The sequence below is a fragment of the Acromyrmex echinatior genome, chromosome 9, assembly GCF_024713525.1.
Source record: "Acromyrmex echinatior isolate Ae372 chromosome 9, ASM2471352v2, whole genome shotgun sequence".
NCBI classification, from domain to species: domain Eukaryota; kingdom Metazoa; phylum Arthropoda; class Insecta; order Hymenoptera; family Formicidae; genus Acromyrmex; species Acromyrmex echinatior.
In genome coordinates this window covers 11,836,124-11,849,874 of record NC_141860.1, presented here as the reverse complement: position 1 = coordinate 11,849,874, position 13,751 = coordinate 11,836,124, and the positions used below count along the sequence as shown (strand labels likewise).

General features: G+C 31.7%; 1 protein-coding gene across 4 annotated transcripts in view; it reads left to right on the top strand.

Moving 5' to 3' along the window:
- Window positions 1-13,751, top strand: part of Lmpt (four and a half LIM domains protein limpet) — a 95,238-nt gene that overhangs the window by 73,510 nt on the left and 7,977 nt on the right. For 2 of the 4 annotated variants that reach the window (XM_087409229.1, XM_087409230.1), the window contains 2 exons: window positions 2,780-2,980; window positions 4,047-4,221. In XM_087409229.1, coding sequence (XP_087265355.1) covers window positions 2,780-2,980; window positions 4,047-4,221 — 376 coding nt within the window. Of the gene's footprint in view, window positions 1-2,779; window positions 2,981-4,046; window positions 4,222-8,370; window positions 8,668-13,751 lie in introns of those variants that run through there. The other 2 variants (XM_011062494.2, XM_087409232.1) reach the window with 2 other exon arrangements.

The window sequence follows — 13,751 nt, the reverse complement described above, 5'->3', positions numbered from 1 at the left end:
ACAAAAGATGCTTTTTAATATTTTGAAAGTCTTTTGAATTTTGATATTGTTTGAAAAACTTGATTTGAAAAAATCGGAAAAATTAGCTTAATTTATATATTCGATATTATAAACGCGAGAAAATATTTCTTGAGATTTCCATCGACGTTAAATGTTAATCTTAAAATTATTATCAGCCCTGTTGAGCTCTTTACGGGTAATTTACACGAATTAAAATAATAGTATCACGCGAAAATTATAAATGTGCTTTTGTAATTTCATTTTATTCGCGGCTCAATGTACCTGGAAAACGGCGCATTTAATTTCAAACACCCTTTCATTGCGTTCGCTCGAACTCGGGCGATTTACGAGCGGCCGAAAATACTCGCGAGTGAAGAAAGATTAACTTCGGCCATCGCATTTCCATCTCGTCACGCAAAGACCGCACTTGCCGTATCTAAAACGATATCGCTTGTCGTGAATGATCCTCTCCGGATATCCTCTGACATTTCGTGACTGCGGGCTACAATTCGACAGACGTACCTTGCCGTATCTTGGTAAGGACTAGGGGTGACGCTCCAGGAACTCAAATCTTTCCAAAATTACACGAAAAAAAAAAAAAGAAAAACGATTCTTTTTTTCATGAGACCGTTAAATGTCTTATCGACCTTTGAAAAACCACTAGTTATGATTCTCTTTGTTATTAAAAAATCAGAAAAGTATGCATTTATTAGGTGTTGGAATTAATTCGTAGCGTTTTACAAGTGATGGGAAGTACTTTCATTAATGTATTTTTTAATGCTCATGTGAAATAAATAACATTCTTTCATTAAAAAACGCTACGAATTAATTCCAACACCTAATAATTTCTGAAATCAAGTTGACCAAAATATTGAAAACAAGGGGAGACAATTTTAAAGTTTTTAAAATATATTTTTAAATAGTGCTATGTGTACTTATATATACATGCATAAATCAGTACTTTAGCTGGAATTTTAGAAATTGTTTTAAATTATATTAATATATGTTTTTTTATGTATTATATAAAAAAAACTTTTCTATGTAAACTTTTAAAATAAAATGAGACAGATGTTACTAAATATTATGTAAAAAAATTATAAAATAATCAGAATATTTCGAAAAATATTGCTTGTGATTTACATATGTACCTTTTAGTCATATAGCTTATTGAAAAAAATATATAATTTGGAATACTCACTTTTTTTCAGTAAGTCTGATTGAAACACCTCGAATCTTTCTTGTTATTTAATGGTCTTTCAAAGATTGATAATGCATGTAAATGCCTTAAGAAAGCAGAAAAGAACACTCGCTCAACTCGCGCAATGAAAACGCTCAAGACAAGATTTGTACAGTCATACGCGTGTCACGATAAATATGACTTTGTACAGAAATACTCAGCCAGCACATACAACAGCACTCATCCAAGGTACATATTACCAGCACGTATCAACGATTCCGTTCGCCATGATCGCGTATGATACATGATTGAAAAATGCGATCGAAGAACTCTCAACGAGATTGTAAAACATGATGATGGAGAGAAGCGATTTTCTTACTTGCCTCTAGAGCTTTTGGATGTTTTATGTTTAAAATTCTGAGGAAACATCCCAATTTTATTATAAGTGATTTTCTATTGATATCATCAAATTTCAGAAATTAATCTGAAAACGTAACGCAAATATAATGTAGCAAAAATTTAATTCAAATGTATAATTAACAATTAGAATTCATAAATTCTCACGGTACATTTATGCACTTATAAATGAAATTTATGAGTACAAGGAATCTCAATAATTTATGAATTAATAACTTATTATTTTTGCTTTTAAATAGAGATGGCTCTGAAATGTTTAAACCATACATAAACATTACAACATTAAACTATTGTTAATTAGTATATAATGCCAACGTTTTGTTGAACCTCATCCTGATGAAATAATCGATAAGATTTACGAAACGTTGGCAATAGATCACGATCCAACATGGCAATAACCCGTAAACTCTTTAGCTCCTCTGAAGAAAATACTCGTAAAAGCTTCAAAAAAATTAATTAGTATACAAATTTAATATTATAAAACAGAATTTAAAACTCAACATATTTTAAACAATCGTTACATGGTAAACATAGAACTACCAGCCAATACCAACATGAACATGTTGCACATTACGTCATAGTTTGTAGAAAAGTCAAAGTACCACTACGCAAACAATGGACAAAATATTCTCTTTATTAAAACAAACTAAAATGGTTTACATGGAAATATACAAAGCAACGCAAACTATAATGACAAACATAATTTGAAATATTTCTTCCGTTACAAATCTTACTTTTTCCTTTTACTTACTCATGTGCAACATATAATTGTAAGACAGAAATTACAAGGAGCTAAGTATGTATATTGTTTTTTATTAAAATAACATAAAAATTTGAAATTTTTTAAATAAATTGTATTATCATTATTAACAATTATTTAACTAATTTATTAATTTTTAAATTTTTTATCATAATACTTTTAAGATGACAATGTTCCTTTAATGACAAGAGATTAATGGAAAAGAGCATTTTTTCTTATATAAAATATTAATTTTAACATATTTTTATTTTAAATATTTTTAATATATTTAGCTCCTTATGATTTTCCAATTTAAAGAATTTCGCACAAAGTTTGACTTAGAATTAGTTTCAATACAAAATCATATAGTCGACTGATGTAAACGTCCCGAGACGACTCTCTATGAATTTGTTATGATTTCTAAACTCTTGGTATTCGCGTTGCAGTTGATTTTCAGTGGCGAGTACACAAAGGCGATGAACAAGGACTGGCACAGCGGTCACTTCTGTTGCTGGCAGTGCGACGAATCCCTGACAGGACAACGCTACGTTCTTAGAGACGAGCATCCTTACTGCATTAAGTGCTACGAAAGCGTTTTCGCCAATGGCTGCGAGGAATGCAGCAAAATCATCGGCATTGACTCCAAGGTATCATTCTATTATTCGGAAAAAAAAATTTATAATTTGTTCAGATAATTCTCCATTAATTAAAAGAAAGATTAAGAAAGCTTTTATTAGCTGTTAATTTAAATCAAAAAAATCTTTCTATAATTTTTTAATGAATCAATTTTGAAAACGAAGATCATAATTCGATGCTAAATCATAACAGTGGTTTACGTCATAATTCATAAAACGTGAAAATAGTGATAAATAGCTTGAAAATTATGTTTGAATTTCAAAAAGTATACTAAATTTAAAAGGAAATCGTCCATAAATTCATTTTTGAGTGTTTTTGAACTAAGTTATGTACTTTAATACGCATGCGAACAATAAATTACTTCGTTCGTATAGCCTAAAGGCGTAATTAGCGGCCGTCGAATGATTACACCCGGTGTCAATAGATGGAGAGGCATGGGCGTTGACTTACTCATTTCTAGAAATAGAAGCGATGATGCAGGTGCCGGCTAACCATGTACCGACTTCGAGCACCGATTTCCTCTCTCTCTCTTTTCCGCGCGTGGTCGCCGTTATTGTAATATTTCGTTCGCTCCTACGTGCAAAAATCATCGACCTGTGGTGGGAAAGTGAAGATGTTGTTTTCCTCGTAACCATCACCACGCGGAATTACGTAATTCGTACGATTAATAATTCTCGTGATCTCAACATCCGCAACGGTTTCCTGAAATTATTTAGATACAACGCATGCGACGCTACTTGCGGAAGAAATTAAACAAATTAATTAAAGTTTTGTAGTATGTATAACATAATACGTTAATGACATTCACGATGAAAAGCGATTTTAGTCCTCTCGGAAATAAATGTTTGAGAAATATTGAATCCCTTATAAATCGCTTTTGCATCGCCATTTAAATGAAGCAGTAATTTTTTATTGAATATATTTGACAAAACAATTACATGAAAGCTTTCTTAAGTTATAAAAGTATTTTTTTTAATTTTAGAAACATTTTTAATTTTTTTAATTATAAAAATTACACATAAAATAAAAGTAAAAAATAAATATAAAAGGGTTAACGTAGTTTGATGTCATTTTCAGGATTTGTCATACAAGGATAAGCACTGGCATGAGGCCTGCTTCCTCTGCAACAGGTGCAGAGTGTCCTTGGTGGACAAACAATTCGGTAGTAAGGTGGACAAGATTTACTGCGGCAACTGCTACGACGCCCAATTCGCCAGTCGTTGTGATGGATGCGGCGAGATCTTCCGTGCTGGTACGTAATATCTTAATGTAGCTAATTTTTCTTACGACAGGGAATTAAAGAGAGATCCTTAAAATGTCACATGGGATCTAGTCTCGATCTAGTCTTTCAAATGTAAATACGTTTATATGCTCATAATTTATTTATGTGTGACGCAAATATTACAATTGTTTAGCTATTTATAACATGCACGCGAACGGTGAGAAATGCAAGAACGTGGATTCTATCTGTGTTTAATAATGATGCAAAACGATTCTTTGAAATTTTACAAAAGCAATTTGCACTTGTTAGATGCTACACGATAAAATTTGATTATTGAAAAAAAGATATTATACAATGAACGAGAATATTTTATCATCATTTTTCTCACTTTTTTTTCATTTCGAACGAAAGTAGGAAAATTGGAAGTTAGAATATAAATATGTTCTTGAAAATAGTTACAAATTTTACGACGCTTTAATACAGCCTTTGTAATTTATTACATCGCGTAAACTTTCTGATAAATTTATAGAGCCATTAGATTTTAATGCAATAAAATATTAGATTTTAATGAGACTTTTTAAAAGGCGATTAATAAAAAAAAAAGTTCAAATGTAAAAAATACAAATCCAATATACGGCACAATCAATACAATCGATAAACATAAATGATAAACGTCTTGATTAACTGGCTATCCGTGTCTGAATGATCACATCAGCGATTATATCATGAAACGTAAATGAACGTGAGGAGAGTATAATTTACGAAGTGAGAGAGACAAATACGGAGTAACAGTCGTGGCGTACAATGAAAGGTCAGAAACAAATCTCCTGGTGATTTCCACCTACGATCGCGTTAACACCTGTTCTTGATCAATCACTAGAGAATCGTTCCCCGACAGTGATTCATGGTATCAGGTACGAACGCAAATGACCGAGAGAGAAAGAGAAAACCAATAGATCTTGCATTCGGCGTTTCTTATTAAGGTAACTGAGTCAAGGCTCGGGCTTCAGACATTGGCCAATTATGAGCCGTTTTGAGACTGAGTACGTCATTTTATATCTAATTCGTCAGCTCTAATAGCATTAAATCATTTTGCATAAATATCTTAATTAAGTTGCATTTACCTTTCTCTTGTATTCAAAGATCTTGTCCGACCTTTTGAAATGACTTTTTTCATAGATCGATCTTGAAGCCACTGATCTTTTTACGTAAAACTTTTTTCCGTCTGTGAGACTGAATGACAGACAATGAGATTAATAAATGTGGGCGATAGGAGTGCTTATTTGCAACGATTAAAGTTTGTTTAAATTTTGAATGTTTATAATATTGCTCATATTTGAATTCCTTGTAATTATTTATGTAATTATTTTGATAATCCACGTAAGTATTAATTTTAGCTCTTGATTATGTTTTATTCAAAAATTGTTTACTCTATAAATATTTATAGAATAAAAGTAATAAATAAGAGTCATAGCACAGGATTGGTTTTACAAAAATTTTAACAAAAAATTAATAAAAGTTAAACACGACACGTGATGTCAAGCTTTATATTTTCTTTAACTCCTACAACGGAAAATAAATTGTAGCATGAATTAATAAAGTTTATCAAAAGACAATCATTCCGATGCATTCAATGCGAAATTGAAACGCTCACGTAAGTGGGTCAACTGCGAAGATTAGTGGTCAACCATGACAATCGACATTTTTCAAGATAAACCGACGAAGGAACCGGTCGTTATCCGGGATGATAATCGCCATATCCACTTTATTGCTCAAAGTTTGCTTAAAGGTTGCATATACGCAACCTTCAACCGGCAGATACCACGATGACCTATATTACAATACAGTTCACGTTGCGCACCGCTATTCATTCGAAAGATTACGAAGTGCTTAAAAAATATTACAGAGAATCTCGGCTGAATAGCACAAATGTTATTTTATTCGACATAGTTATGATGTTTAATATCGGAACATTTGAAGTATTGACTTATGCATGAATTTTTAGATGAGATAAAAGAGATGAAATCTTATTATCTTGCCTCTGAAAGAGAGAGATGAGATCTTGCCTTAATTCCAAATAGATAGCAATTTGAATATCTAAACATTCAAAAGAATGTAAACTTAAGATTTTGATAAAGCGATATAGAGATGCGACATTTTTCGTTCTGGATTAGAATAGAAGATTTTAGAAGACTTTAAAAAAAGTAAGACTCTTGATGTTAAGAGATTTCAAATATCGCAAACACTATAATTTTTACTGAAATCTATGTTATTACTTATTGAAACTTGTGACGCACTTCGCTCTAATAATATTGGCATGCACTTATCATCAGGCTGCAGCCTGCGCTATTCTCACAACGTAGTTGTTCGTTAGGAATAATTTGCGTGATACATTCGGGAAGGTCGAATGGCGTGGGAGTTGGGACGAATTCCAATTTCTGACAAATAAAAAGAATTAGCTGACGTCGGGGTCAATCGAGGAATTGTCGGCGCAAATGATTTGGTACCAGCGTGTATCTATATACGGAACGTGTATCTATATACTTGACATTTCACGAGCTACGTATCAATCTTTGAAATCCGATTGCATTCATGATACTGCGAACATGCGATCTGTCTAGATATCGAGATTTCCTGTTTCCTATGTCTGTTTCCGCCATATTTCTCTTCCGATGCCAATTGAAAAATAGATTGAAAAGAGTACTTACGAACGTTTTACGCGCGAAGTTACGTGGAACGAGTTTTCCAGGTATTCGTAAAAGAAATTATGCATCATTAATCATTCGATGTCCGTAGATAAATCTTTGGGCACCTTAATTTAACAAAATGTAAAAATAACAGTCTATGAATAGCAGAATTGTTTTTATATAAATGACATGTAATGTACTTATTGCTATTTGCAAAATTATTTAACATAAAGTTTCATTTTCTGCAACTGTTATTATTCCCAAGAAAAATAGAAAAGCTGCCGAGAAATATAAATTAAGAGTGTCAAACTTTTCTGCACGCAAATTTGTCATTTACTTTCAAACATAAAATTTTGACAGAAGAATAGTTGTGTAAAATAATATATAAATTAGTATTTAAAAAAACTGAATTTGTTTTTCCATAATAATTTAATTATTTGTCACAATATTTTTGACATCAAAAGTTTAATTCGCTAAAGTATTTTTATCTTTAATTTCCATTAACTTCAGTTATTAGAGTCGTATTAACATATTGTAAAAAATTGATTTTAAATTAAACAAAAGATTGTTAAAATTAAAATTGGGATTCTGCACAATTTTGCATTTGAAATCATGTCGCTTTAGTGGATATAATTCCAGTTCAAATTCTGTTGATAATCGAAGGTCACAATATGCAAAATCCTTGAAAATCTTATGACATGACTGCGATAGAAATATCCTAATCGAAAAAGAAGTCCGTGCGATACAGCATTAATTGCAAATTTATTAAGAGATAAATTCGTTCAACAATGAATCTGTCATATATTTCATAGCTTTGCGGGTTTCAGTCCGTCATAAAAATATTACATGGATTATTTCGTGCTATTTAAATCAGTATAATTCGGACCTACATGTAAATTTTTCCTGGTTGGAAAGTGGGTTGGCTAGAACTGAGGATCCCTACAATATGCGTCTTTGATCAGCACGCATCTACGGTTAAAATCTGGAGGCGTGTGTCCAGATATAATCTGCAAACATCAAGCAGTGATGGTAAAAGGCCTCTCTCGTTGGCTATATAACAGCCAAGTTATCACACGGTAACACACGTTGCGCCTGCCCGCAACGGTGACTTCAGCGAGAACCAAAGAGCTGTCTGCCTTCAGTGATTCGTAAGACCTCGGCCCAATCGCACGCTTGATTCTCTACGTTCGATTATTTGGTACACTGGGTTACAGTTTTCTCTGTCCTTCCTCGCGATTTATTTCACACCTTAATTAGCTTAATCCTTTGATTAAAAAAAATCGAGTTGTATACAATCCGGAATTAAAATGACAGTTTAAATGAACTGGCAAATAACCGCTTAATTTAAATATTTTTAATTAAAAATAATTACAACTGATTCTCGCGACTGTTCGCGTAAATTTATCTTGACATCTTGACGTCATCAATTATAATCACAAGTCAGTTCCAATCACGATCGTTGCACAGCGCCGTATAAAGAGGCGCGCGGAGTTTTGTTTCTGCAAGTTCTACATTTTCGTGTAAACTTCGCCGCAGTTAGTGAATGCACGCGTGTTTATTTGTATAAACATTTTGAGAGAAAATATGGCCACCGACGCGTTGAGTGAGCGGCTGTCGAGCAAGCTGCACCTGCAGACGAAGACGGTAGGTGAGGAGAGAATCAAAAGGGCTAAAGAGAAGGATGAAGATGTTGCTATCTTCAGCATGTTCCCTATGGAGGGTGATTCTACGTTCAGATGCTGCTTGGGCAAATACTGCCTTCTCGGAGACCCGAAGAAAACAGACCCAGGTGACGATCGTGACGATCGTTCGTCTTAAAGACGAATTATTGCAGTGTTGACATAAATTAATATTTATTAATATGGTATAAATATCGCGATCATATTTGGCAAACATATATTCCTACTTTGAGTTAATAATGGTGGAATAATGAGAATTCATATTTTCTTAACAAATTTCTACAGAAGCAATTATTTGCCATAATATTTTTGACATTGAAAGTTTAATTTGCCGAATCTTCATTCAATTATCTGTAACTTCAGAGTTACTAGAGTATTAATTAGTATTGTGAAAAAATTGATTTTATATTAGACAAAAAAGCGTTGAAATTAGGGTATAGGAAGTCTGCATAATTCTATATATATATTGAAATATGTTACATTAGATGAATATAATAATAATTCATAGGTCTATCTATTGATAATCAAATTCACGATAATATCCTAAATCCTTGAGAATCTCCATAACATAACTGCGACAGAAATATCCTAATCGAAAAGGAAGTTTACACATCGCAAATTTATTGGGAGATAAATCTTCTCAATATTGAAGTATTACAAGGTGCGTGTGTGTGTGTGTGTGTGTGTTTTTTTGTGAAACCCGAAACATTATGAAATACATAAAAGACTAAGTCCGATTCCACCAATGTAAGATTAACATTAATCTCAATTTAACTTAATGCTTATCTTTTTCTTAGAATTAGAAAAAGTTGAGTAAATTGAACCAAGATTAAAATTAATTTTTATACGTAGTTTTGCATTATAAAAATATTATGTAAATTATCTCGTATTATTTAGATTAGTGTAATATAATATCTTATGCAAATTTGTTATGACTGAAAAGGCAAATTAGTCAGAATTGAAGGTCTCCACAATGCGTCTTTGATCAGCACAAATCCATGATTGTGATATGAACACGCGATATAATCTAGATATAATTCGCGGATACTAATTAAGAAAAATAGAATGCTCTCTCGTTGCCTGTACAACAATAAGTTATCATACGATAACACATATTGCATCTCACAATAATGATTTCAATGAAAACCGAAAAGCTTTCAATGGCTTGTAGACCCAATTATACGCTCGATTACTTGGTACACTATTATGATTTTTTTCTCTTCTTCAATTGCGATTTACTTCATACTTAATTACTCGATTCTCTGATTGCTTATCAAGATGAAAAGAATTGAATTTACATTCCGGAATTGAAATGATAAACTGATATGTATAAATATCTAATATTTTAATAAAAATAATTATATTGATATGATAATTTAATAATTTTTTCAACCATTTATTCAAAATATTTATAATTAACTCACAATTGTCTCATGTAAATCTATCTCATCATTATTACAGGCCAATTATAATCACTTAATTGTGATCATCGTAAAATTTATAAAGAAACATGTAAAAGTTTTGCGTCTGTGAGTTTGCGTTTCATGTAAACTTTGTGGCAGCCGGTGAATGCACGTGTGTTTGTTTGTACAAACATTTAGAGAGAAAGATTCAACTGCGATGGAAGATATCTCATACAACATAAAAATCGGTTTATTCTGAGCGAGTACTTGTTGAACGAATGGCATAGAACGCCTGCAGATGAAGGCGAATGAGGAGAGGAATAGTAAAGGAGAAAACCGAAGGTGTCGTGATTTTGAATACGTTCTATGGAGAGTGATCCTAAGTTTACATATTTTCTAGGCAAGGATTGTCTGGTCAAAGATCCGAGAAAAATAGATACAAGTGATGAATTAATGATCGCTCATCTCAAAAGAAGATATACCGAGAGTTGAAATTTATTAATATTAATATGATATAAATATTGTGACTATATTAGGCAGACATTTTTGCTTTACATTTTTCAATAATGATGAAAAATTACCGGAAGGAATTAGGATGATCTTCTTAGTGAGATAATAATTTTTCGATATTTTTATTTTTATTTTTGATAATTTAATGAAATAATTTTTATTTCAATTTATTATACAATCACGTTTGACAATACGTATAATAAAACATGTCCATGGACGTATCTAGGATTTCAGTCAGGGAGAAAAATTTAACTTTACATAAAATTTATTAAAATACTTGTATTAAAGGCAGCCTTTAATTCTTCAACAAATTTTCTTACGAATAACAGCCATAAATTGAGCAATAAATGTTTAATTTTTCATTATAAAAACCATTTTCATAATTTAATTATTTCTCCTTGCTAAAATGTAGAAGGGGGCAAATGCTCTCTGATTATAAGACAAGTATGGGATAAGGGACTATTTTCAAAATTCTCCTAAGGGAAGCATTCAAGGGAAGCAATTGGTGATGCATTAGAATCTATCGAACGTAATGATACCCCAACATATATGGAGGAAAAAAGAGAAAAAGAGAGGAAGAGAAAGGGAAATGGAGAACTCCGAGCGTGACCTTATCAGGAAACATCAGTGCGCGCAGTTACTCTGTTGTATACGGTGTTACTATCTAATTGCTAATTGCCATCTGATGAAAAGCCAATTCTCAAAACAATTCTCAAAAACAAATAGATATCGATGCGACGCATCAGCTCGAACTTTTTCATGCGATTTAGTTTATTCCGATGTTAATGCGTTTGTTCTGTAATTATCGGCCCCTTCCTTGTTATCGTCGATGATAATGTCCACGTGGAAGATTACCGGAGTCTTCCCGTCACCGTGTATGTCCGTGTGTAGGTTTTGCATGATTATGCTTAAGCCTAGTAAATATTTGCACGAAATCGTAGCATGCGAAGATCTCGGTTATGAAAAAATCTCGGTTATACAACGCAAATGCTGCACTATGCGTCCTTATTCTCTTAATTTAATCTCATGCATGGATACGAAGGTGTAACTGACAAATATGGTTATTCAAATCAGCCACTCAATAGTATCATCAGTAATATAGCGATATAAGCGCGCGAGAGTCATCCATAAAAATAACTTCGAATTTTCGAGACGAGTAAGTCCGATAAGTTGGAATTAATCTTGAAAAACAGCTAAGAAAAAATAATTTAATTCAATAAGGCCTTTTTAGATTTCGTATAAGAATGAAAAAAACTTCTTTATCTTCGTATTGTATGTTTAAAACATTATTTTTGTTTTTATATATGTAATTCATTCGGCAAACAAATACACACAAAAATTAAAATTTGATCTTATTTGGTAAAATTTACCTAAGTCAAGATTTTAATCGCACTTAATATCGCACTTATGCTTGTAATTGCATTAAATATAGATTACATCATCGAACGATATTAGATTGCTAGTTGTGTGTGAAAATGCGGAAACACAATATGATCACGTAGGTAACTAAAATATGATAATAACATTCAATGCATTTGCATCTAATCTCTTTTCTATGGAAACATTTATATTCACGCGATATTGCACTATATATATATGAGATAATTTAATTTTGAGATAATCACACATGTGATTTAAAAGCAAGTGATTCTTATACAAGTTGATAAGAAAAACTATTTCTATCATTTTTTTAAATTAAAATCCATGTTTTTTTTTTAGCAGAAATTGAAAATATTTGAATATTTTTTTCTTCACAAATTAGTTAATAATATTCATAATACGTAGTCACATCTTGCATTAAATTTCTTTATCGTAAAAGAGAAAATTAAGAAAAATTTAAAAAATATTGTAATAATTATTCACAAATCTTTGTTTTATAAAATATCATTTAACTATTTATTAATCTTAATTATATTTTAGCTAAATCATATAGTCAAAATTCTTTTAAAAGAAAGTCAAAATCAGATTTGGAAAAATTGAATGATATAATTTTATAATATATTTTTTCAATTTTATTTGAATTTTCCTGAATTTTTAATCGTTTATAATTCGTGATTTCGATTCAATTTCAAGTTGATCGGAAAATGATCAAATAAAAGGAAGTGCGAGGAAACCTTGGACACTCTCTATAGGCGGGCAGGTTTGCATGCTCAACGACTGTGCATGTTCGCGTATCTATGATTGATTTTATTGCAAACGTGACTCATGACATCGTAAACGTCAAGATAGTCTCAGCACGTGTACGCTGTGGTTAAATATAATTGCGCATTCTATTGCAATTTCATCGAATTAAGTGAACAATTTCAAAGGAAACAAATCGGCAGCCAATTACTAATTTATAAAAAAAAATTAATTAACTATTAAAATCGTTTCATTATGCACCATTAAATTGGGAAATATTCGAAACATCGAAGTTACGATGACGAAAGCTATTGGAGGATATTCTTTTAATTACATTAATGTTTAAAAGAACACATACGTTCTGACATGCCGTAATTTGTTCGTTTAAATACGTAATCGGACGTTGTCAGCAATCAAACACGATGATTGACGTAAAAACCGTGATGAAATACCTTGGAATTCATTTTAGTGCGATGAAAAAGCATCGCGCATCGTTGCATGTTTAAGGCTCTGCGAGAAAGAAAATTATATAACTCGTTTCAATCGCTCGGCCAGAATTTTTAACATGTATTAATATGTGCGTTTCGAAAAAAGCGAACAATTGTGCAATTCATAAAAAACTGTCCTATTTGTATATCTTATTACTGAAATGGTAAAAAAGGGTTAATGTACAAACAAATCGAGTTGAATGGAAAAAAAAACATTGATGATCGATGCAGTTGTATGTGCCGGATTATCGAAATCGCATATCATCGAAATCGTGATTCGAATAAGGATCTCGATATTGATGTATTATTATGAATGATATCATCAATCGCTGCGTAACGGTAGATCATATCGTCAATACATTGTCCGTATTCGAATGTAGCAATTGATGACGTGTCCAAACAAACGTATCATTATCGAGTTGCAATCTCTTCCGCAACTCTGATCTTGAACCTGAAAAATTCGTGTTTTATTTCGTGTAAAAATATTCAACATTTAATTACGCGTTTACTGTACTTCTGCCGAGCTAATTAATCAAATGAAGGAAAGTATAACATTCCTTGTTCGTATTATATATAGAAATATGAATATATTTATAGATAAGTAAAATTAAAAGTCGAGAAAGCACATCACAAAATTAAAAATAAAACAGAAGGAAATTTTTATTTAGAAAT